We start from the raw sequence: 26,247 nt of genomic DNA, 5'->3' as shown, positions 1-26,247 counted from the left end.
CTTGAAGTACATAGTGAAAGACGAATGGACACAGTCCAAGACAAATGGATGCAGATTCTGCGTTAGCGTTGCTACAAAATCTGAATGAATAACTCAGATGGTGGGGAAGAAATGAATCATGACATCTCTGATGATTTTTCTTCTTATTCAGAGCCTCAGCCTAAACCTTCGTGGCCTAAGTGCAAAAAAATCCAGAAAAGCACACACTGAGCAGGTGCCCGTGGTACCAAATGAAACGGTGAGACAGGAGACAGCACTGTTTGGATAGAGCAAGCCGGTGACAATGCTACAGGCCGATTATCAGCACAAAATGTCATCACTGAGAGAGCAGACCCTACATCTCAAGCAAAAAACATCAGCAATGCACTCACCAGCTTTCGCTGTTTATGTGACATGAACATGCTCCAACTGATGCCATTCTGTGAAGACCCACACCATGTGAGCACAAGCTGACAATAATGAAAAATATTTTACTGCTGTCATATAGACACTTACTGTACAGTATATTCGTTATAATGCCATTACTGTTTTGGTACTGATTTTCACAATTTATGTAGGACACTTGGCTCTTATAATGATGTTTAGTCTAATGATGTTCATTTGTCCGCTCGTCTTGCTGACCGTGAGTCTTGGTGGTTGGGGTATTTTTTATTTATTGTGTCTTTATAAAAAGAAGCTGTTACCATGTTCCAACACATATGCTTTCTGTTTCATAGTTGTAACAAAGGCACTCCACTAATATAATTTATTGAACACATGAATTGTGGTGTTTTGTGTTTTTTAGTTTTTTTCATATAGCCTACAGTAAAATAAACTAATGAAAATGCTTCATGTTATTTGAAATATATATATATTTTCTGTATTCTAATATTACCTAAGACCTTCATAAACACAACCAAATGATTATTTTTGCAATAACTTATATGAAATTACACTGTTAGTATGTTGCAATCAGAATGACTGCTCATGAGCTTTAAGGGGGGGTTCCTCGAGGCCCATTACAGCTATAACTCTTATTTTCTGTAATCAGACATGGCTACATTACAACTAGCATCTATGACAAGGCTTTGCATCCAATGGGGCTGATGATATGACGTTAAGAGTAACTGGGGGGTAGTTTGGGTTTGTAAAGTGGCATTTGAAAATAAGACATTATTATTACAGCGAGCTAAGAGCTATGTTTTATTCTCTGTGATCATCTCCTTATGGACATGTGTTCCATAACTTCTCTCCCAGTTTTTCCTATTTTGTGCTCTTTGTTCCTCTGTCAATGTCAGCTCTTCCTCTTCTCTTCATTTCAACAGAGAGCAAGGAGGTGTACAAGAGACAAGTGCTGTCAATCACCTGCATCACCATGGGGATCAGTGTTCTGGGCATTCTCTGTATGGCTCTCTACTGTCGGAACAAGTGGGTGGACACGAGCACCCATAGGGTCGGATTTCAGTTCATACACCTAAACCCATAGCACACACCACAGGCAATTGGCTATTGATCTAGCTTCAACTGCCACTCCATGTCAAAGAGCCTACTGTAAGAGTCTGGATTCACAATTGTATCCTTCCAATTAACATTAATACATGTACATCATTTTAAGGAACCGATAAGGAAAGAAAGCTCTTGACAATTTGTTTTATTGTGTTGGTATGGGCCCTGCACACAATATTTGTCTATGTATGTTTTACATCCTGTTTACGCCTGAAAGCACCTGTCTAGTATGTATATCCTTTATATATTCATCCAGCACGCTGGGCCAAACATCAAAGCTGTAATGGCAAACTGTCATTCATGGTATACGGAGCAGAAAGCCCTCTGATAAATTGCATTGTAATTTTATAGGGTCTGTAATATAATGATGTGAGTGAGTGAGCAGCCTGACAACAAGATAATCGGATAACACCATGATCTAGTGCCATTTGGAAGGAATCTATAATGGAGTTACAGCACAGGAACCTATCAGCTTCATCAGAGCCGCTCAATTTACACTTCTTCACAGCAACGACTAGGGGTGAAGAGGCACAGAGTGGGGTCTGAGGGTTAAAGGTCAAGGCAATGTCGTGATTTAGTTAACATGTCACGTATATGTACTCCCCCGCCCCCTCAGGAGATGCAGAGAAAAACTCCAGGCCCACTTGAAAGAGAGTCGCAGCCTCAAAAACTACAGCGGCAACGCCTCTGCTTTGGAGTCCAAATCCAGCCTGAGGCCTGACACGGGCCTGCAGCTGCAGAATGTGAGTATGCTGAGGGGATTCTCCTTTTCCTCTGCATCCTTCATGTATCTAGGGTGACTGATCATGCTGTCGGCTTACATCTCATAACCCAGTTATGCAGAGTGTCTTTTTCCTGCAGAACTGTTGGAGATATGTTGTTCGCTCAGGGCTGCAGCAGCAAGCAGTCTTTGAAGTTTGGCATGCTAAACAACTGCCTATTCCACCCCTTCCACCCAACCCAAACTGTTCAGAGTTAGCGCTGTTAGCAGAGAAGTCTTTCAGAGAACACTGCTCAGTCATTTGGGACCCTAGGCTGTGTATTGTTGTCATTCATCATCTGCTATCATCTGCATCAGCCTCTGTCAACAGATCTATGTCCAATATTCCAATCTGAGCCGTTTTCATGCAAACACTGCGTTCATTTGAATATCTGTCGAAGTTAGTGCCTGTGCACGGGAGAAAGATGGGGGATGTCTGGGTAGCACACACCACTCCATAGATCTGCTCCATTCAGACTCACCATCAACTAAGTCCTGAGGATATGGCTCTCAAGGTTTCTTATAGATCTAGCCACTAATGAAGGCATTGTTTTAATGTGATACGCGTAGGGTTGCAAAGGGAGGGTATATTACGGAAAACCTAAGTTTACCAGTAAACTACCAGAATGTGTGTAACTTTCAAGATTTATTTGGAATTTTATAAGAAAACATATTTTGGCCTTTTTGGGTACTTCAGATTATCACAGGTGTCTGTAATTATTGCTGTCCCTCTGTGTGGCCTTATAACATGTAAAATACATTATATGAAATCATTAAATAAGATGATTTTAAAATAGAAAAATGTAATGACAAAGCTGTAAAACATCATCCTTAATAAACTATCAACTTAGTGAATACCATTGGTGTTTGATATGAGGGTTTCAGCATGAAACTATTTTTTATTGTATTTTTTAACACACTTATTTATTTTACTATGTCAATAAGTATTTATTGTCAATGTTTTCGCGTCAAACTGGTGGCAGATGTGAAAAAAGTCAATAGTTGGACTTGTTGCAGAGTTAATTGAAAATAATACCATTGTTGATTAGATGCATTTTTTGGTATCAATTAGGCTATTTTCTCTTGAACCATATGGTGTGTCTACTAGAAACTCATGGACAATATGGACACAGATATAGAAAATGAATACAATATGTCACATTCGTCGTAGGAAGGAGACCAAGGCGCAGCGTGCGTATCGTTCCACATCTTTATTAATATTTGAAACAATAAACAAAACAACAAACCGTGACGACAGCGGTGCAACATGCACTAACTCAAAATAATCTCCCACAAACAAAGGTGGGAAAAACAACTACTTAAATATGATCCCCAATTAGAGACAACGATGACCTCTAATTGGGGATCATCCAAAAACCCCAACATAGAAAAACAGAAACTAGAACCAAACAACATAGAACTAAATAGACTAGATAAACCCCCCCAGTCACACCCTGACCTACTCTACCATAGAAAATAAGAGCTCTCTATGGTCAGGACGTGACAACAATATATGAATATAGATTTTTATTCAAGTTATTCAAGAATAAATTACCAAAACTACCATAGATTGCCATAGATTTTCTGTTAATTACCTAAATTACCAAAGATGTTGGTAACATAAATACTCAACATTGCACACATGTAACACAACACACATCTCGTCACAGAATTTAGGTATCGCTATATTACCTTGGGATTCAAGTCGATACTATTGTAATTTGTTTTAATAACAGAGTATGGCTGTTCCACTTTCCATGCATCTTCTGAGACTGTTTTCTTTCCAATGGAATCTATTGGGAATTTATGCTAATGCGGGCTATTTGTTTCATGCAAATATTCATGTTGATTTGTGTCTGCAAGCTATCAGTTACCAGGATTTCACAACATGCCTGCCCGCTGCTGGGGGTGGGTCAGTGATAGTAAGACACACGCAGACAGACACACACACCTCGACCCGCCCTCCCAACCACCTACTTTCCGTCAAATGATACAATTGATCTAGCGTCTCGCAGTCTGATTTTAAAACAATTACAAGGTCACCCTTTTCTCCCTACCTGCAGCAGCACTCTGTGGAGGTACTAGGCTAAATGATGGCTCACTCTCTCCCCCAGAACCACTCTGGCTACAGCAGTCTGCTAGGGTGAAAGAAAACAATTAGATGTTCCTGACGTCTTCACAAAATCATAAAAGCTGTTTCTGCTCTGGGTGGTCGCAGCTGAAACCTGCTGGCGGCCACTATCTCACCTAGATTAAAACATCCATTACACTAACACGCTCCCCGCTGTGCCATAACAGTCACCGCCGTGCGCGCCACATCTATTACATGTTGCATTACTCCTCTCTTTATTGAGATGAATACCTGGCTTGATTTCATGAAACAGTGCTGATGTATTGGGCTATGTGCAAAGTCTCTGATTGGTTCTTAAAAAGAGCAAAACTACTGGACTGACTGCAGGACACATCTGCTACCAGTGTCTGGTACTCTTTTATCCATTAGATTAGTTCTAGAGAAAAGCATATTGGTATTAGATGAGCAGTCTTGTGTATAGACTGTCCTCATTTTGGTCTGAAGTCCAAAGGATTAACAGTATATTTGTTGTGAGTACTGAATTCATGGGGTTTCCCTCAGTAAATTTAAAGCGATACTTTGGGATTTTGGAAAAAGAAGCCCTTTATCTACTTCCCCAGATGAGTCAGATGAACTTGTGGATACCATTTTTATGTATCTGCGTCCAGTATGAAGGATGTTAGAGGTAGTTTTGCAAGCCAATGCTAACTAGTGTTAGCACAATATCTGGTAGTCTACAGGAACAGATAGCATGCTAGCTGTTCCCATAGACTTCTAGACAATGCACTAACGCTAGTTAGTAATTGAGTTCATGCTAATTAGCAACTTCCTCCGAACTGCACAGAGACATAAAAATGGTACAAATTCTGACTCTGGGGAGGTAGATAAAGCCAAAATCCTGAAGTACCCCTTTAATAAAAAAGCATTTATAAGTCTGGACTTTTTCACATGTGAAAAGGTGGGGGAGGGGTGGCTATTTATCTAAGATTTTCTCTTATGGCATCATGCTCTCTTAGCATTTCTGTCCCTAAAATAAGTGAGCTGTTGGTTATAAAAGTTGCCGTAAGCCAACATATGCATATATATATTGCTGCGGTCTACCGCCACCCAGCAGCTTCGGCGGAGGCTGTTGGCAGTATTTCTGATTATTTAAACCAACTCAGATGAATATAAAAAATCGAGCAAACTCCTCATTGATTGAACTTATCCTGACTAACCGTCCCCATAAGTATTTGGCGAGTAGTGTTTTTGCAAACAATATCAGCGACCACTGCCCTATTGCTTGCATTTCAGATACCAAATTGAAAATCTGTGTCCCTCGTAAAATTGGGATTTTTCTTTCTCAAATTCACTCCACAGGTGTTCCTTCATGATGTATATTATTCAGAGCTTTTTTCTACTAGATGCGGACCAGACCCTGTTTTGGCGCTTACATTTTTCTCATGCATTTTTACCTCTATTGCTGATAAACATACCCCTTCCAAGCGACTCAGAGCCAAAAAACAAACGATCCCATGGTACTCTCCTGTACTCTCAGGCCTCCTCTTGACAAGAAATCTAGCCTGGGCCAAGGTCAGACAAACTGGCTCGTTAGCTTATTGGCAGCTATTTAGGTAATTGAGAAATAGGTGCACTGCCTTGCTTAAATAGGCCAAATCAAACTACATCCTTAGCACTATGACAGATTATGTTAGTGAGCCCTCTAAATTCTGGAAAACTATGAATTCGTTGAAGTGGGGTAATTCCTCTACTTCCTTGCCTAAGCAAGTAGTTTTAGACTCCTGCATCATTACTGAAAAAGTCAAGATTTGTGATTATTTTAATCATTTTATCTCAGCTGGTTTCCTTTTTAAAATAAAATGGTCGTCATACTGTTCTTGGCCAGCCAGTTGACTGTTCTTCCCACAGACAGCCTCCAGTTGCCTCGATCGATGATCAGTCAACCTCACGTGACATGGGAAATAGAAGTCAGGGTTTTTAATTTTTGGTAACTCACAGAAACAGCTGTTCTCGCTGCCTTATTAGCTATTGACAGCAAGAAGTCATTAGGGGCTGACAATTTGGCCCGTCTTTGCTTAAGTATGCAGCACCCCTCAATGCTGGCTCAGTAACACACATTTTGTATTTAACTTCAGTATCAAGAAATATTCCAAAAGTGTGGAAAGCAGGTTTTGTACTACCACTCCATACGTGTGGGGATTGTAGTGATCTTGATAATCACAGTGCATTCGGAAAGTATTCAGACCCCTTGATCTTTTCCACATTTGGTTACGTTACAGCCTTATTCTAAAATGGATAAAAGTATTTTATTTCCTCATCAATTTACAGACAATACCCCATAATGAAAAGGTGAAAAAAGTTACATTCTTTTGCAAATTTATAAAGAATGTAACTGAAATAGCGATTTATATAACTATTCAGACCCTTTTCTTTGAGACTCAAAATCAGAGCTCAGGTGCATCATGTTTCAATTTATCATTGTTGAGATATTTTGACAACTTGATTGGAGTCCAGCTGTGGTAAATTCAAATGATATGACAGGATTTGGAAAGGCACACACCTGTGTAAATAAGGTAAAAGCAAGCCATGAGGTCGAAGGAATTGTCCGTAGAACTCCAAGACAGGATTGTGTCGAGACAGATCTGGGGAAAGATACCAAATACATTCTGCAGCATTGAAGGTCCCCAAGAAAATTCTTAAATGGAAGAAGTTTGAAACGACCAAAATAATTCCTAGAGCTGGCCGCCAGGCCAAACTGAGCAATCGGGGGAGAAGTGCCTTCGTCAGGGAGGTGAACAAGAACCCGATAATCATTCTGACTGAGCTGGGAGAACCTTCCAGAAGGACAACCATCTCTGCAGCACTCCACCAATCAGGCCTTTATGGTAGAGTGGCCAGACGGAAGCCACTCCTTAGGAAAAGGTAGTTGACTGCCTGCTTAGAGGCACCTAAAGGACTCAAACCATGAGAAACAAGATTCTCTGGTCTGATGAAACCAAGATTGAACTCTTTGGCCTGAATGCCAAGCATCCCCTCTGGAGGAAACCTGGCACCATCCCTACGGTGAAGCATGGTGGTGGCAGTGTCATGCTGTGGGGATGTTTTTCAGCGGCAGGGACTAGGAGACCAGTCAGGATCAAGGGAAAGATGAACAGAGCAAAGTACAGAGAGATCCTTGATGAAAACCTGCTCCAGAGCTCTCAGGACCTCAGACTGGGGTGAAGGTTCACCTTCCAACGGGACAACGACCCTAAGCACACAGCCAAGACAACACAGTAGTGGCTTCGGTACAAGTCTCTGAATGTCGTTGAGTGGCCCAGCCAGACCCCGGACTTGAACCCAATCGAACATCTCTGGATATACCTGAAAATAGCTGTGGAGCGACGCTCTCCATCCAACCTGACAGAGCTTGAGAGGAAGAAGAAGAGAGAATAACGGGAGAAACTCCCCAAATGCAGGTTTGCCAAGCTTGTAGCATCATACCCAAGAATAATCAAAGCTGTAATCGCTGCCATAGGTGCTTCAACAAAGTACTGAGTTCCAAAAATATTTTTTTGCTTTGTCATTATGGGGTATTGTCTGTAGATTGATGAGGAAATAAAATACTTTTATCCATTTTAGAATAAGGCTGCAACGTAACAAAACGTTGAAAAAGTCAAGGGATCTAAATATTTTCCCAATGCACTGTATCTATCCATTTCTAGGCTCCCTTGTCTTGCAAAAATACTTGAATCATTGGTCAACAAACAGCTATGTTATTTTCTATCTGTAAATAGTATTCTTAATGTTAACCTGTCAGGGCTAGGGGGCAGTATTTACACCGCCGGATAAAAAACGTACCCGATTTAATCTGGTTACCACTCCTACCCAGTAACTAGAATATGCATATACTTATTACATATGGATAGAAAACACCCTAAAGTTTCTAAAACTGTTTGAATGGTGTCTGTGAGTATAACAGAACTCATTTGGCAGGCAAAAATGTGAGAAGGTTTCATTCAGGAAGTGGCCTGTCTGACAAGGTGTCGTTCTTCTTGTCTCTGTTTATTGAAGAGTGAGGATCTTAGCTGTCCCGTGACACTTCCTACGGCTGCCATAGGGTCTCAGAAGGCGGTAAAAAGCTGAATCGTGGCTTTGCAGGCTCTGGCTGAAAAAAAGTAGCGCGTTTGGGTAGTGGCTGGTTACAGTACTGTGAGACTCAGGCTCGTGCCCGCGTCGACCGAAAGCTTTGTTTACTTTCCTCTGTTTAGCTAAAAGGAGATTCCGGGTCGGAATCTTATCGCTTTTTTTACGAGAAAAATGGCATAAAAAATGGATTTTAAACAGCGGTTGACATGCTTCGAAGTACGGTAATGGAATATTTAGATTTTTTTTGTCACGAATTGCGCCATGCGCACGACCCTGATTTACCATTTCGGATAGTGTCTGGGACGCACGAACAAAACGCCGCTATTCGGATATAACGATGGATTATTTTGGACCAAACCAACATTTGTTATTGAAGTAGCAGTCCTGGGAGTGCATTCTGACGAAGACAACAAAAGGTAATCAAACTTTTATAATAGTAAATATGATTATGGTGAGTGCTAAACTTGCCGGGTGTCTAAATAGCTAGCCCGTGATGCCTGGGCTATGTACTTAGAATATTGCAAAATGTGCTTTCACCAAAAAGCTATTTTAAAATCGGACATACCGAGTGCATAGAGGAGGTCTGTATCTATAATTCTTAAAATAATTGTTATGCTTTTTGTGAACATTTATCGTGAGTAATTTAGTAAAATATTAGCGAATTCCCCGGAAGTTTGCGGGGGGTATGCTAGTTCTGAACGTCACATGCTAATGTAAAAAGCTGGTTTTCCAAAATAATCCATCGTTATATCCGAATAGCGGCGTTTTGTTCGTGCGTCCCAGACACTATCCGAAATGGTAAATCAGGGTCGTGCGCATGGCGCAATTCGTGACAAAAAATGTCTAAATATTCCATAACCGTACCTCGAAGCATGTCAACCGCTGTTTAAAATCAATTTTTATGCAATTTATCTCGTAAAAAAGCGATAATATTCCGACCGGGAATCTCCTTTTCGGCAAACAGAGGAAAAATCACAAAGACGGGGGCGGCCAGGGCACGCGCCTAAGCCCACAGTCCCTTGATCGGCCACTTGAGAAAGGCGATAATGTGTTTCAGCCTGGGGCTGGGATGACGACATTCTGTTTTTTCCCGGGCTCTGAGCGCCCATGGAAGACGTAGGAAGTGTCACGTTAGAGCAGAGATCCTTTGTAAAAGATAGAGATGGCAAAGAAGTTCAAGAAATGGTCAGACAGGCCACTTCCTGTAAAGGAATCTCTCAGGTTTTGACCTGCCATTTGAGTTCTTTTATACTCACAGACACCATTCAAACAGTTTTAGAAACATTGGAGTGTTTTCTATCCAAAGCCAATAATTATATGCATATTCTAGTTACTGGGCAGGAGTAGTTACCAGATTAAATCGGGTACGTTTTTTATCCAGCCGTGAAAATACTGCCCCCTAGCCATAACAGGTTAACAGGAAGCCAGTGTAGGGAGGCTAGCACTGGAGTAATATGATAAAATGTTTTGGTTCCAGTCAGGATTCTAGCAGCAGTATTTAGCACTAACTGAAGTTTATTTAGTGCTTTATCCGGGTAGCTGGAAAGTAGAGCATTGCAGTAGTCTAACCAAGAAGTGACAAAAGCATGGATTAAGTTTTTTTGCATCATTTTTGGACAGAAAATTTCTAATTTTTGCAATGTTACGTAGATGGAAAAAAGCTGTCCTTGAAACAGTCTTGATATGTTCGTCAAAAGAGAGATCAGGGTCCAGAGTAACGCCGAGGTCCTTCACAGTTTTATTTGAGACGACTGTACAACCATTAAGATCAATTGTCAGATTCAACAGAAGATCTCTTTGTTTCTTGGGACCTAGAACAAACATCTCTGTTTTGTCCGAGTTTAAAAGTAGAACGTTTGCAGCCATCTACTTCCTTATGTCTGAAACACAGGCTTCCAGCAGGGGCAATTTTGGGGCTTCACCATGTTTCATCGAAATGTACAGCTGTGTGTCATCCGCATAGCAGTGAAAGTTAACATTATGTTTTCGAATTACATCCCCAAGAGGTAAAATATATTGTGAAAACAATAGTGGTCCTAAAACGGAACCTTGAGGAACAATGAAATTTACAGTTGATTTGTCAGAGGACAAACCATCCACAGAGACAAACTGATATCTTTCCGACAGATAAGATCTAAACCAGGCCAGAACTTGTCCGTGTAGACCAATTTGGGTTTCCAATCTCTCCAAACGAATGTGGTGATCAATGGTATCAAAAGCAGCGGTAAGGTCTAGGAGCACGAAGACAGATGCAGAGCCTCGGTATGATGCCATTTAAAGGTCATTTACCACCTTCACAAGTGCAGTCTCAGTGCCATGATGGGGTCTAAAACCAGACTGAAGCATTTTGTATACATTGTTTGTCTTCAGGAAGGCAGTGAGTTGCTGCGCAACAGCTTTTTCAAAAAATTTTGAGAGGAATGGGAGATTCGATATAGGCCAATAGTTTTTTATATTTTCTGGGTCAAGGTTTGGCTTTTTCAAGAGAGGCTTTTTTACTGCCACTTTTAGTGAGTTTGGTACACATCCAGTGGATAGAGAGCCGTTTATTATGTTCAACATAGGAGGGCCAAGCACAGGAAGCAGCTCTTTCAGTAGTTTAGTTGGAAAAGGGTCCAGTATGCAGCTTGAAGGTTTAGAGGCCATGATTATTTTCATCATTGTGTCAAGAGATATAGTACTAAAACACTTGAGTGTCTCCCTTGCTCCTAGGTCCTGGCAGAGTTGTGCAGACTCACGACAGCTGAGCTTTGGAGGAATATGCAGATTTAAAGAGGAGTCTGTGATTTGCTTTCTAATGATCATGATCTTTTCCTCAAAGAAGTTCATGAATTTATTACTGCTGAATTGAAAGCCATCCTCTCTTGGGGAATGCTGCATTTTAGTTAGCTTTGCGACAGTATCAAAAATACATTTTGGATTGTTCTTATTTTCCTCAATTAACCTCTTGGGGCTAGGTGGGACGCTAGCGTGCCACCCGTGGTGCACTCCATCAACAGCAGGTGCATTTCAAGAGCGGCAAATTTGAATCCAAATAAATGTCAAAATTCAAATTTTTCAAAAATACAACTATTTTACACCATTTGAAAGATAAACATCTCCTTAATCTAACCACGTTTTACGATTTCAAAAAGGTTTTACGGCGAAAGCATAAATTTAGAGTATGTTAGGACAGTACATTTACAAGAGTTGTGTGTAATGTTTTGTCAAGTCAAAGACAGGGTCACCAAAACCATAAAACCAGCTAAAATGATGCACTAACCTTTTACAATCTCCATCAGATGACACTCCTAGGACATTATGTTAGACAATGCATGCATTTTTAGTTCTATCAAGTTCATATTTATATCCAAAAACAGCGTTTTACTATGGCATTGATGTTGAGGAAATCGTTTCCCTCCAATAACCGGCAGTCAAGTCAGCGTAACAAATTAAATAATTAAAATTAGAAAACATTGGTAAAATATTATATTGTCATTTAAAGAATTATAGATTTACATCTCTTGAACTCAATCAACTTGCCAGATTTAAAAATAACCTTACTGGGAAATCACACTTTGCAATAATCTGAGCACTGCGCCCAGAAAAATACGCGCGTTGCGATACAGACTAGACGTCATGTTGGGGAGATCTAAAATCGAAAATACTATGTAAATAATCCATTACCTTTGATTCTCTTCATCAGATGTCACTTCCAGGTATCACAGGTCCATAACGAATGTAGTTTTGTTCAAAAAAGCTCATCATTTATGTCCAAAAATCTCCGTGTCGTTAGCACATGATGTAAGCCAGCCGGACTTCTCGTCATGAACGAGGGGAAAAAATATATTTCCGTTCGTTCAAACATGTCAAACGTTGTATAGCATAAATCATTAGGGCCTTTTTAACCAGAACATGAATAATATTCAAGGTGGACGAATGCATACTCTTTTATAACGTATTGGAACGAGGGTACCCAACATGAACTCGCGCGCCAGGTGTCTAATGGGACATCATCGTTCCATGGCTCTTGTTCGGTCAGATCTCCCTCCAGAAGACTCAAAACACTTTGTAAAGGCTGGTGACATCTAGTGGAAGCAATAGGAAGTGCCAAAATATTCCTAAACCCCTGTGTTTTTCAATGGGATAGGTTTAAAGTCAATACAACACATCAGGTATCCACTTCCTGTCAGAAAATGTCTCAGGGTTTTGCCTGCCAAATGAGTTCTGTTATACTCACAGACACCATTCAAACAGTTTTGGAAACTTTAGAGTGTTTTCTATCCATATATAATAAGTATATGCATATTCTAGTTACTGGGTAGGATTAGTAACCAGATTAAATCGGGTACATTTTTTTTATCCAGACGTGCAAATGCTGCCCCCTAGACCCAACAGGTTAAGTTGGAAAAATAGGATGATCGAGCAGCAGTGAGGGCTCTTCGATACTGCACGGTACTGTCTTTCCAAGCTAGTCGGAAGACTTCCAGTTTGGTGTGGCGCCATTTCCGTTCCAATTTTCTGGAAGCTTGCTTCAGAGCTTGGGTATTTTCTGTATACCAGGGAGCTAGTTTCTTATGACAAATGTTTTTAGTTTTTAGGGGTGCGACTGCAGCTAGGGTATTGTGCAAGGTTAAATTGAGTTCCTCAGTTAGGTGGTTAACTGATTTTTGTCCTCTGATGTCCTTGGGTAGGCAGAGGGAGTCTGGAAGGGCATCAAGGAATCTTTGAGTTGTCTGAGAAATTATAGCACGACTTTTGATTATCCTTGGTTGGGGTCGGAGCAGATTATTTGTTGCGATTGCAAACGTAATAAAATGGTGATCCAATAGTCAGGATTATGAGGAAAAACATTAAGATCCACAACATTTATTCCACGGGACAAAACTAGGTCCAGAGTATGACTGTGGCAGTGAGTAGGTCCAGAGACGTGTTGGACAAAACCCACTGAGTCGATGATGGCTCCGAAAGCCTTTTGGTGTGGGTCTGTGGACTTTTCCATGTGAATATTAAAGTCACCAAAAATGTGAATATTATCTGCTATGTGACGACCCTCCCACTTTGTCCTCCGTATTCTCCCTCTTTGCTCTTGTTTCATTATTAGGATGCTGGTGGGCGGAGTTGGGAGGGTCGTCAGCTACATGGGAAACACCTGAGCCCGGGTGTCTCCCAGGATAAATAGACCTATTCCACATTGATTGGGGAGACTCTCTCCATGCAGACACCTTGCTTGATTTCTGTTGTGGTAGTTTTGTGGCTTTTTGGTTATTTGCTTTGGCACCTTTCAACACCCTGCATTATTACGTTCAGGCATGCAAAACACTCACTTACACTACTGATTACTGATTACACACACCATTGTTCATTGTTCTTACCTTACTTGATTTAATAAATATATATTTTGATTTTCCTTGTCTCCACGTTGTCTCCCTTTTGTTGCGAACTCTGAGCCGGTTCGTAACAGCTATGACTACAAGGTCCGATAGGAATTCAGGGAACTCAGTGAGGAACGCTGTTTATGGCCCAGGAGGCCTGTAAACAGTAGCTATAAAAAGTGATTGAGTAGGCTGCATAGATTTCATGACTAGAAGCTCAAAAGACGAAAACGTTGTTTTTTTATTGTAAATTGAAATTTGCTATCGTAAATGTTAGCAACACCTCCGCCTTTGCAGATGCGCGGGGGATATGGTCACTAGTGTAACCAGGAGGTGAGGCCTCATTTAACACAGTAAATTCATCAGGCTTAAGTCATGTTTCAGTCAGGCCAATCACATCAAGATTATGATCAGTGATTAGTTCATTGACTATAACTGCCTTCGAAGTGAGGGATCTAACATTAAGTAGCCCTATTTTGAGAGGTCTTTATTCCAGTGAGATTGCTAAGGCGAACACCGCCATGTTTAGTTTTTCCCAACCTAGGTCGAGGCACAGACACGGTCTCAATGGGGATAGCTGAGCTGACTACACTGAATGTGCTAGTGGCAAACTCCACTAAGCTGACAGGCTGGCTAACAGCCTGCTGCCTGGCCTGCACCCTATTTCATTGTGGAGCTAGGGGAGTTAGAGCCCTGTCTATGTTCGTAGATAAGATGAGAGCACCCTCCAGCTAGGGTGGAGTACGTCACTCCTCAACAGGCCAGGCCTGGTCCTGTTTGTGGGTGAGTCCCAGAAAGAGGGCCAATTATCTACAAAGTAAAAACTGTATGTTGTCAGGTAGCTAAGTAAGGTTAGCAACAAAACGCACAGCATATCCTGGCTTCAGGGCCTGAGCAACAGGCAGTTTACTTTGTGCACGTCATTCAGGCCGCAATTGAGAAAAAAAGGGCCTTGCCCTAAGATGCATTTGAGCCAATCAGTTGTGTTATGACAAAGTAGGGGTGGTATACAGAAGATAGCCCTATTAAGTCCATATTATGGCAAGAACAGCTCAAATAAGCAAATAAAAACAACAGTCCATCATTACTTTAAGAGATGAAGGTCAGTCAGTCAAGAACTTTGAACGTTTCTTCAAGTGCAGTCACAAAAACCATCAAGCGCTATGATGAAACTGGCTCTCATGAGGATCGCCACAGCAAAGGAAGACCCAGAGTTACCTCTGCTGCAGAGGATAAGTTCATTAGAGTTAACTGCGCCTCCGATTGCAGCCCAAATAAATGCTTCACAGAGTTCAAGTAACAGACACATCTCAACATCAACTGTTCAGAGGAGACTGCGTGAATCAGGCCTTCATGGTCAAATTGCTGCAAAGAAACCATTACAAAAGGACACCAATAATAAGGAGAGACTTGCTTGGGCCAAGAAACAAGGTAATCTGTCCTTTGGTCTGATAGTCCAAATTTGAGATTTTTGGTTCCAACCACCGTATGTTTGTGAGACGCAGAGTAGGTGAATGGATGATCTCGGTATGTGTGGTTTTCACCGTGAAGCACGGAGGAGGAGGTGTGATGGTGTGGGGGTGCTTTGCTGGTGACACTGTCAGTGATTTACTTAGAAATCAAGGCACATTTAACCAGCATGGCTACCACAGCATTCTGAATCTATATACCATCCCATCTGGTTTGCGCTTAGTGAGCTATCACTTGTTTTTCAACAGGACAATGACCCAAAACACACCTCAAGGCTGTGTAAGGGTTATTCGAACAAGGAGAGAGATGGAGTGCTACATCAGATGACCTGGCCTCCACAATCACTCGACCTCAACCCAATTGAGATGGTTTGGGATGAGTTGGACTGCAGGGTGAAGGAAAAGAAGCCAACAAGTGCTCAGCATATGTGGGAACTCCTTCAAGACTGTTGGAAAAACCCTTTAATGAGTTGGTGTGTCCAAACTTTTGACTGATACTATATATATATATATATATATATATATATATATATATATATATATATATATATATATATTTATTTATTTGACACGTATTTCAACCATTTTTTGGGTTAGGCATAAAACTACCTTCATACATTTTTTTTTACAACCGATACCGGTTACCTTCAGACGAGTCCCGTGACACTTGTGGACCATTTTTGTGAGAAGACCGATTTTAGGGATGTCTCATGGTCTGCCACCTTTCACCGCAGATGTGGAAGTGCGAAACTGGCAGATGCGGTTGATTGAGACGCATCCAATGCAAAACAACAAGATTTCTCTAGCTTAAACTGACTGATTTTGATGGGGATTTTTTTGTTATGTAATTTAGACTGATGCACCAGTGTGTCAATTGACTCTAGTGGTTAATGCCGAAACTTAAACCTAACCTTAAAAATGTGGAGTTAATCCTAAACTTAACAGTGAGGTGATGCTTGTCTGCAGCCATGTCTAACTCTCTTTTAAAAGCTTTAAAACCATGAGCTTCTCTCTCTATTTTTTACAAAGCAGACATGGTGCAACTCTTCCTTGTGTAATATTTATCCCTTGAAGCTGTCTATTTTGAAAATAAGACATTTCATAGTCCCATTGTGTGGGAGCGTGTCACATTTTTTCATGCATCCTAATTTCCTTCCTCCCTCCCTCTAGTTTAGAGATTTCTGAAATGTCTTAACACTTTATTACCATCAACTTGAAAATAAATATTGCATTCAGCAAACAATAATAACAGGGGCGCAACTTTCAATGGGGATGGGGGGGACATGACCCCCCCCAACATTCTAAAATTGAATTTGTCTCCTCAGTTTTATCATTGCACTGTTATAAAAATTAAATTTAAAAAAAGTGGCATCGGTGTGCTTTAGGAATACGTGGAGGCCTCAGAGCAGTCAGGTAGACTGTTTGGCGGTTTCAACCGGGCTGGATTATTTAGGACCACACAGACACCACCGAGTTTGCGGACAGGCTGTATGAAGGCAAAGCTTCTGACCAGCACGGTGCTGCTGTTTGCTACTGCTGTCTATGTGTGTTGCATTTTTTCTCAAAGTTGTAAAAACAAGCAGAGCAGAAACTGGATGCTTTTTATCCTCTATGGGCTATGTGGGACGCAAGCGTCCCACCCCTGGTACACCCAATCAACAACAGGTGAAATATCAAGAGCGGCAAATTTGAAAACAATTAAATGTCATAATTCAAATTTCTCAAACATACAACTATCTTACACCCTTTGAAAGATAAACATCTCCTTAATCTAACCACGTTGTCCGATTTCAAAAAAGCTTTACGGCAAAAGCATAAAGTTAGATTATGTTAGGAGAGTACATTGACAATAGCTGTGTGTAATGTTTTGCCAATTCAAAGACAGGCGTCACCAAAAGCATTAAACCAGCTAAAATGATGCACTAACCTTTGACAATCTCCATCAGATGACACTCCTAGGACATTATGTTAGAACAAAAAATGCATACATTGTCTATCAAGTTCATATTTATATCCAAAAACAGCGTTTTACTATGGCGTTGATGTTGAGGAAATCGTTTCCCTCCAATAACCGCCAGTCAAGCGGCACAACAAATTAAATAATTACTATTCAAAAACATTGGTAAAATATTATATTGTCATTCAAAGAATTATAGATTTACATCTCTTGAACGCAACCGGATTGCCAGATTTAAAAATAACCTTACTGGGAAATCACACTTTGCAATAATCTGAGCACTGCGCCCAGAAAAATACGCTTTGCGATACAGACTAACCGCCATGTTGGAGAGATCGAAAATACTATGTAAATAATCCAATACCTTTGATTCTCTTCATCAGATGTCACTTCCAGGAATCCCAGGTCCATAACAAATGTATTTTTGTTCGAAAAAGCTCATAATTTATGTCCAAAAAGCTCTGTGTTGTTAGCACATGATCTATGGCAGCCGGACTTCTTGTCATGAACGAGGGGAAAAAAAATATTGACGTTCGTTCAAACATGTCAAACGTTGTATAGCATAAATCATTAGTGCCTTTTTTAACCAGAACATGAATAATATTCAAGGCGGACGTTTGCATTCTCTTTTAAAACGTTTTGGAACGAGAGTACCAAACATGAACTCGCGCGCCAGAGTCTAATCGGCCACCACCGTTCCAAGGCTCTTGTTCGTTCAGTTCTCACAGTATAAGACTCAAAACACTTTCTAAAGACTGGTGACATCTAGTGGAAGCCATAGGATGTGCTCAAAAATTAATAAGCCCCTGTGTGTTTCAATGGCATAGCCTTAAAGGTAATTCAACACATCAGGTATCCACTTCCTGTCAGAATTTGTCTCAGGGTTTTGACTGCCATATGAGTTCTGTTATACTTACAGACACCATTCAAACAGTTTTAGAAAATTCAGAGTGTTTTCTATCCAAACCTGAACAATAATATGCATATCCTAGCTTCTGAGTTGGTGTAGGAGGCAGTTAAAAATGGGCACATATTTTTTTCAAAATTCTCAATACTGCCCCCTAGCCCCAACAGGTTATTTGACTGATCTAGCTGGCAAGGCAACTGCTGTTTGAGTATTTATTCCCAGTGCTGCGCTAGTATTGTAACTGACGTGTAATGTTAGCTAATGGGTGTTTCTCAAAATGCATACTACCGTACTACGAGCACGCAAATGAGTCCAAATTGAAGTATGTGAAATGGAGCACAGAGGGCACTTCTCGAATGCGTACTCCATTTTTACATATTTTGAAGCATTTATCGATGCAAGCTTCAACAGACAGTATGCAAAGAATGCACAATTATGTATGCAGCATGCAACCATGTACAATTAGGCAAATGTTCTTAATCAATGGTGGTCCTTATTTGAGCTGAAGCGAGAGAAAATAGACTCTGATTTCAGAATGAAATGTTGTCTATTCACATATGTTGCCTGTCTACAATATTTTATCTTCATTTTGGCATGGTTACCTGCCTACAATACCCACTGAAGTGTGCGTAGGACATAAACCCATAGTAATTCAATAAAGCTAACTGGCTAGATACTACTTGTAGCTAATTCCCTACTTTTCACACAGTCATAATATAAACAGCTCTACAGACTACACTGTCATGGTGCACAGTCAGTACACAGCACAATATTTATGATGATGAATGGATACAGATTTGTTTGAATGCCCAGTCATGTTCATATAATCTCAGACATAAATTACTGCAGTTTAAGACCATCCATAGAACATACTATATGCCAGTGAAACTGAATATCATGCACTCAGAAATGTAATTCCTCTGCTGTAAGTGTAAAACACTGAAAAATATGTTTCATGTTTGCTAGCGTGAGTTTTGGGGTGACCCAGTTGATCATTGCAGACAGGCCATGAGTAGCCAATGTGATTTATAGGATATTTATTTTTATTCTGATATTTTCTACCTGCACGCTGCAATGTTTTTATGTGGTGGCTTTATGTAGATTATTATTACATAGTTGGCAATGGCAATAAAAGTTACTTTTAGATTTGAATAATTTTCATTTAGATTTATATTAACCACAGACAATGATTTTGAAATACAAGACTATTCTAAATGAAATTAAACTGTTCCACGAACATGTGCATATGAAAATCATCACTGTCACCCAGATTGGTATAAATGGTAAGATACATTGGCACTCCAACTGGAAAAGGTTGCTGACCGCTGGTGTAGCCTATTACCGGCAACGTCAGGAGAATAATGGCAGTGTCGTGACGTGACTACATTAATGTGATAACTGCTATTCATCAAATAATTACCTCCTATGTTTAGTTATTACCCGATTAAATTAATCATATAACAATTAACTCATTAGGAATCTGGGGCACAACAGGAAAAGTTTGTTTAATGAGTTAACATTTCCCAAATTAACACAAGAATATATCAGAATATATCGACATCATAACAGTCATCAATTAATAATTTCCTCATATCAGTCTCATTCTGAACGTTGTTGACCTACCTCGTAAATCTGCACGAACCCTAGCCTAAGTCATGAATCAGCGGTACACAAATTGGCTTAATTATTTTACTAACTAACTTCAATAATCACACAGGATTACATAAACACACATGGTATAGGTTATATTGATTACTAACATAATGCAATGAAATGACGACTTGTTACACAACGGAAAGGGTGTGGGGAAAGAAAGAGCGGGAGAGACAAAGAGTGACTTATCGTACATACATGTAGAAGTTATGCTCATGGGAATGGATACTTTGCACATGAATGACCGCTCATTCAGAAAATAATTGCAATGTATATAGTTACGTGTGGATGTCTTTGTCGTCTCTCTGTTGAATTCAATCCGTCTATGGGAAGTGGTTCGATGTATCTCTGGTTGTGTAAGTCTCTGGTTGTCCACCAGAGGTCACAATGTTCTTCTTTGCTATAGTAGGCTTCTTTATCGTAATACCCTGACTACACAGCTCGCGTCGCGTGCGCCGAGCGTTGCAAAATAAATTTAGGAATATATGTTATTCAATTATTGCGCCAACGAGCGTCTGCGTTGCCAAGGGCTAAAATAGAAGTCATTCCTATTTCTGACGCAGATCGCGCTGCAAGTCCTGCCTCTCCCATCTCCTCATTGGTTTATAGAAGCTGGTACCCACGTGCCATCTCCTCATTGGTTATACCCACGTGGGTGAAAGACAAACTGTTTTGCCAGTTGTCGTGGTAATACTATGAAAGTGTAGATGCCAATCACCATATAAGTTCAAAGATAAAAAAGCCTGGAAGGAGGAGAGATGACTAGAAACGATTCGGTTGACCATTTTATGTGTGGATTAATTATCGGAGTAGAGTACCTTGTGCATTTCAGGTAAAATAACAACTCAATGTTTATATCCCAGGACAAATTAGCTAGCAACAGCAAGCTAGCTAAATATGACAAATTAGCTAGCATGTGCAAGCTAACTAGCTAAATTGCCATACATGTTTAATGCTTTTCGACCTGTCCCCAAATTAATGTCATTGGTTCAGAGTTTGTTTTGATATTTTAACCTGCGTGTCGTGATCGTGTTTGGTGTAGAGGGACAAAATAAATGTATGCACGATAGCGCACGATGGCGCACACGCTCAGCCGGTTTGGGTTCCGTGTTAGAGTGTCCTTTAAAATTGATCTTAGAAAGTATCCTTCAGAGTACCAATGGTGGTGAGAGGAAACTGTTCTTTGCAGATGTAGGCTTCTTTGTCTGAGTGCTCGTTAGAATGAATAATCCAGCTGTTACACACGCGGTGGTCTTTGGTCGAGTTTACTAGACTACCTGTACTTAAACAGCTGCAGACTGAATGTTCTGGTGTAGTCTTTATCTTCTTCACTCGAGAGTTTCGGAGGGTCTTACCATTTTCTGGTGTTGTAGTTTTAAACCATTTGTCAGCTGTGTAGCTACCGCTCCACGCTGTCTGGTCTGTATTTAAATTTCAACCACTTCAGCGTGTGGACCACGTCCTCACTTTCTCTGGTCTAATGTACATTTGGTTACGACTCCTTTTTTCCTTGGGTAAAAAGGGGGCATTCCATCACGCCGACACAATGTCTATACTCACTGGGGCGTGGTTACTGACTGAGCAAAAGTTGATATGAAAAACAATTGTTATTTAGATGGCTAAAATCACATTGTTATCTCCACAAAAGTATTCTTGTACTTAATCATTTATTTTATACAACATTTAGATGCAAACCTAACTAGAATGTGTACACCCTCAGAGATACAGTTATGTTGTTATACAGTCTTTCGGATATTTTTTATGACTCACAAAATATACATACATTTTCCATTTCTCATCATTACCAACATTTGGATGTTGAATTATATTGTTTCAATGTCCCATGTTTGATGTTTAAGTTCTTTGGCAAGAGTCTCTCTGTAACACTCAGACGTTCCATTCTCAATACTGCAGAGCTAAAGGGAGAGTTTATGCCAGGTATTTACGATGAGGGTTTTAAGTCATAAAACCGGGCCAACTCCCCCAGGAGAAAGAGTCTGTCAGCCATTGGCCTTGCTGATGGGCCCTTTTGATCCTCACCCAGGAGAGAGAGTCATGAGAGCAGAATCTACGAAGGCTAGCAGCAGCGGGAGAAGGAAGGTCGGGAAAAGGCTTTTTTCTTCTGGTTCAGCTATCTTGATCTCATTTGTGTGTCTTCATTATTTAATCAAACGGCGTGCTTAATGCATCAGACAAGTTCAATACTTACAGTTGATTTTATTAAAACACATAGGGTGTTTCTATATATGGAAAAATACACGTTTAAAATTTTCGACCAATCGATTGGTTGAAAGAAAAGACTACTCATGCAGGAAATTAGCTTTAGATGCCCCAAAAAAAAATTCTGAGGGAAGACCCCCTGCCAGGTTATGCCCCCCCCCCCTCCCCCCACACTTCTAAAACCAAAGTTGCTACCCTGAATAATACATTAATTTGGCTTTATTAATTCAAAATCACATTTGAATTATAGTAACCTTTTTTAATCTGGCTGCATTAATTTAATGTTGTGTATTTGAAATCCATGCCTCCTTATTAATGTCGTGATGAATGTATCGGTATTGATTGTTCTGAAAGAACCAGGTACAAGTCAAGGATCCATATTTGTCCAAGATCCAAGTATCCAAATGGAAGATCAGCTTAGGACAAGGAATAGATAGCAAGAGTCTACCTAATGAGCTCACTATCCTGCTATTAGTCATACAGCTGAGAAGTCATGATGATATCTCCTTTACTTAGTCAGGGCTCATGCTGTTTCCCCATCAAAATGACAAAGTCAGCCCTGGCAGCAGTGGACAGGAAGAGGGTAGACAGGGCACAGTAGTAGGCACCATAGATGTGGTGTAAATATAATGAGAATGCCATAGATCTGCAGGAAACCCTTGGTCATCTTCTTGCTATTAAAACCTCTCTAGGGTAGGTGGGATGCTAGCGTCCCACCTGGCCAACATCCAGTGAAATTGCAGAGTGCGAAATTCAAAAATACTAAATTCAAATATTTAACATTCTTGAAAATATATGTGTTATCCTGTCTGGGAACCTGGGACGTTTGCATCCCACCCTAGTCAATAGCCAGTGGAATCGCGTTGCGCGAAATACAAATACCTCATAAATGCTATAACTTCAATTTCTCAAACATATGACTATTTTACACCATTTTATAGATACACCTCTCCTGAATCGAACCACGTTGTCCGATTTCAAAAAGGCTTTATAGCAAAAGCAAAACATTAGATTATGTTTGGAGAGTACCCTGCCAAAAATAGTCACACTGCCATTTTCAAAGCAACTAGCATGCATCACCAATACCCAAAACACAGCTAAATGCAGCACTAACCTTTGACAATCTTCATCAGATGACACTCCTAGGACATCATGTTACACAATATATGGATTTTTTGTTCGATAAAGTTCATATTTATATATAAAAACAGCATTTTACATCGGCGCGTGATGTTCAGAAAATATTTTCCCTCAAATGCTTCCGGTGAATCAGCACTACAATTTACAAAATGACTATTCGAAAACATTGTTAAAATATAATATTGTCATTCAAAGAATTATAGATTAACATCTCGTGAATGCAACCGCATTGCCAGATTTAAAAATAACTTTACTGGGAAATCACACTTTGCAATAAACGAGGTGCTATGCTCAGAAAAATAGGCTAGGCGATACAGGTTAGCGCCATCTTGCAACCATCTAAAATCAAATATACTATTGTAAATATTCCCTTACCTTTGATTATCTTCATCAGAAGGCACTTCCAGGAATCCCAGGTCCACAACAAATGTAGTTTTGTTCGAAAAAGTTAATAATTTATGTCCCAATAGCTCCTTCTTGTTAGCTCGTTCCGAAGGCTACTCATAATGTGCGAGGCGCCCGCGCCTGTCATCACGAATGTGCAAAAAATATATATTTACGTTCGTTCAAACATGTCAAACATTGTATAACATAAATCTTTAGGGCCTTTTTCAATCAGAGCTTCAATAATATTCAAGGCGGACGATTGCATTGTCTTACTAAACGTTTCGGAACGAAAGGGTACCCACGGGCGCCTGCGTCATAGTAGTACTGGCCCTCCCCCTATGACCAACTTTCCAGGCCTCTCGTTCGGTCAGTTTTTACCGGAGAAGACTCAAACCACTTTGTAAAGACTGTTGACATCTAGTGGAAGCCTTAGGAAGTGCTAAATGAATCCTAACTCATGGTGTGTTTCATAGGCAAAGTGTTGAAGGTGATTCCACAAATCAGATTTCCACTTCCTGCATGGAATCTTCTCAGGTTTTTGCCTGCCATATGAGTTCTGTTATACTCACAGACACCATTCAAACAGTTTTAGAAACTTTAGAGTGTTTTCTATCCAAATCTACTAAGTATATGCATATTCTAGTTACTGTGCAGGAGTAGTAACCAGATTAAATCGGGTACGTTTTTTATCCGGCCGTGCAAATACTGCCCCCTAGCCCCAACAGGTTATACATCAAAATAAAGCTTAACTTCTTGTTAATCCAGCTGCCGTGTCAGATTTCAGTAAGGCTTTAAGATTAAAGCAAACCATGCGATTATCTGAGGACAGCGCCCCGCATACAAACACATGAAAATCATATTTCAACCAGGCAGATGCGACACAAAAGTCAGAAATAGCGATATAAAAATGCCTTACCTTTGATGGCACTCCAAAAGGTCCCAGTTACATCACAAATGGTCCTTTTTTCGATAATGTCCTTATTTATATCCATAAAAACTCAAAATACTGCCCCCTACCCCAGAGAGGTTTTAAGAAAAAAGTTACACATCTCTCATTTTGGTCATGCCAATGTGCACACTGGATACTTTAAAAGGTGGTTCAGACTCAGAGACCTGTCTAGTCTTAAGTTCAAGGAGTCATCCAGGTCTCTGTTGAAATACCTCCAATTGTCACACCTGCTCCCGCTCCCCCTCCATGGCGCTCGAGGGCGCCAGGCTGCCCATCATTACGCACACATGTAACCATCATTACACGCAACAGCACAATATTGGACTCACCTGGACTCCTTCACTTTGTTGATTGCCCCTCCTATATCTGTCTGTTCCTCAGTTTGTTCCCTGTGTCAGCATTATTGTCATTATGTTTTTCATGTCCAGAAGCTGTCCTGTCTTGTTTCATGTTTTATTAATTAAATATTCACTCCCTGTACTTGTTTTATTAATTAAATATTCACTCCCTGTACTTGCTTCTCGTCTCCAAGCGTCTGTACTTACAGAATGCTGACACCACAATTTGAAGCATCAAGGAGTTTTTTGTTTTGTTGGTGACGTCGGGTGCCTCTGCCAAAGGAACCGGGGGTGCCTCAGCTGGCTCATCGGGCTCCCACGCCTTAGCAGGCTCAAGAGGTTTCCTTGCCTCGGTTGGCTCGGCAGGCTCCCACCCCACGTCATGCTCGTCGGGCTCCCACGTCTCAGCCGTTTCGTCGGGCTCCCACGCCTTAGCCGGCTTGTCGGGCTTCCACGCCTCAGACGGCTCGTCCGACTCCTATGTTTCGACCGGCCCGTCAGGCTCGCCTGCTACCGCTCCCCTCCCTGGCGCTCGAGGGCACCAGGCTGCCCATCATTATGCACATCTGTCCCCATCATTAAGCGCATAAGTGCAATATTGGACTCACCTGTTAATTGTCCCTTCTATATCTGTCTGTTCCTCAGTTTGTTCCCCGTGTCAGCATTATTGTCATTATGTTTCCCCTGTTCAGACGCTGTCCTTGTTTGTTTCTTGTCAGTTATTTATTAAATGTTCACTTCCTGTACTTGCTTCCTGTCTCCAAGCGTCTGTCCTTACACCAATAGCTTTTTCTGTAATTCTAGAATATCATTGTCTGCGTGTACTGTTAAATGAGCTCACCAACAAGTTAAACTGGTTGGATGGCAAATTGCTGCATGAGTCCATCTATTTAACCCAGATTCTTACACCCTTATTGGCACCATTTATATTTGACCTAGTATTATTTCTATTGTGTCAGTGAATTCATTATTGGAGCTCCATTATCAGTAATGGCTTTCAGTGTGAGGAATTCCTATTAAATCATGCTCGTGCTCTAGGCTCTGGGCGACAATAATAAAAGAAATCTGAGAAATTATTTAATATAATCTTATCTTGGATTAATGCATGGTTGCTATCAGGGATAGTGGTACCAAGAACCTCCTTGGGTCTCCTGCTGTCTGTCCAGGCGTAATATCCAATTATAGTGGCTCTCCTCCTCTATACCACTCCTTTATCAACTATCAGCATTCCTATGCTACACTTGAGATGTATAGTTCTACTTCAATTTCAATTTCTCTTCCGTTCTCCCTCATTGACACAGCAAAATAGCGGAAGGAGAGTGGAATAGATCAGAGGAATGCCATTTAGATTCCTGTAATCATTCTTCTCTACTCACGTAATGGTCTACCTCACGCTGTGGCAGTCAAAGGGGGATTGTGTGTGAGCACA

The 26,247-nt window shown here is 40.6% G+C and overlaps 1 protein-coding gene across 2 annotated transcripts in view; it reads left to right on the top strand.

Moving 5' to 3' along the window:
- LOC106607935 (pro-neuregulin-3, membrane-bound isoform) overlaps nucleotides 1-26,247 on the top strand; it is a 553,769-nt gene that overhangs the window by 511,581 nt on the left and 15,941 nt on the right. For both annotated transcript variants that reach the window (XM_014205430.2, XM_014205421.2), the window contains exons 5-6: nucleotides 1,305-1,407; nucleotides 2,102-2,228. In XM_014205430.2, coding sequence (XP_014060905.1) covers nucleotides 1,305-1,407; nucleotides 2,102-2,228 — 230 coding nt within the window. The remainder of the gene's footprint in view (nucleotides 1-1,304; nucleotides 1,408-2,101; nucleotides 2,229-26,247) is intronic.

Source organism: Salmo salar, chromosome ssa01 (genome assembly GCF_905237065.1).
Source record: "Salmo salar chromosome ssa01, Ssal_v3.1, whole genome shotgun sequence".
NCBI lineage: Eukaryota > Metazoa > Chordata > Actinopteri > Salmoniformes > Salmonidae > Salmo > Salmo salar.
The sequence above is the reverse complement of the archived record's forward strand: the minus strand, read 5'-3'. Positions and strand labels throughout refer to the sequence as shown.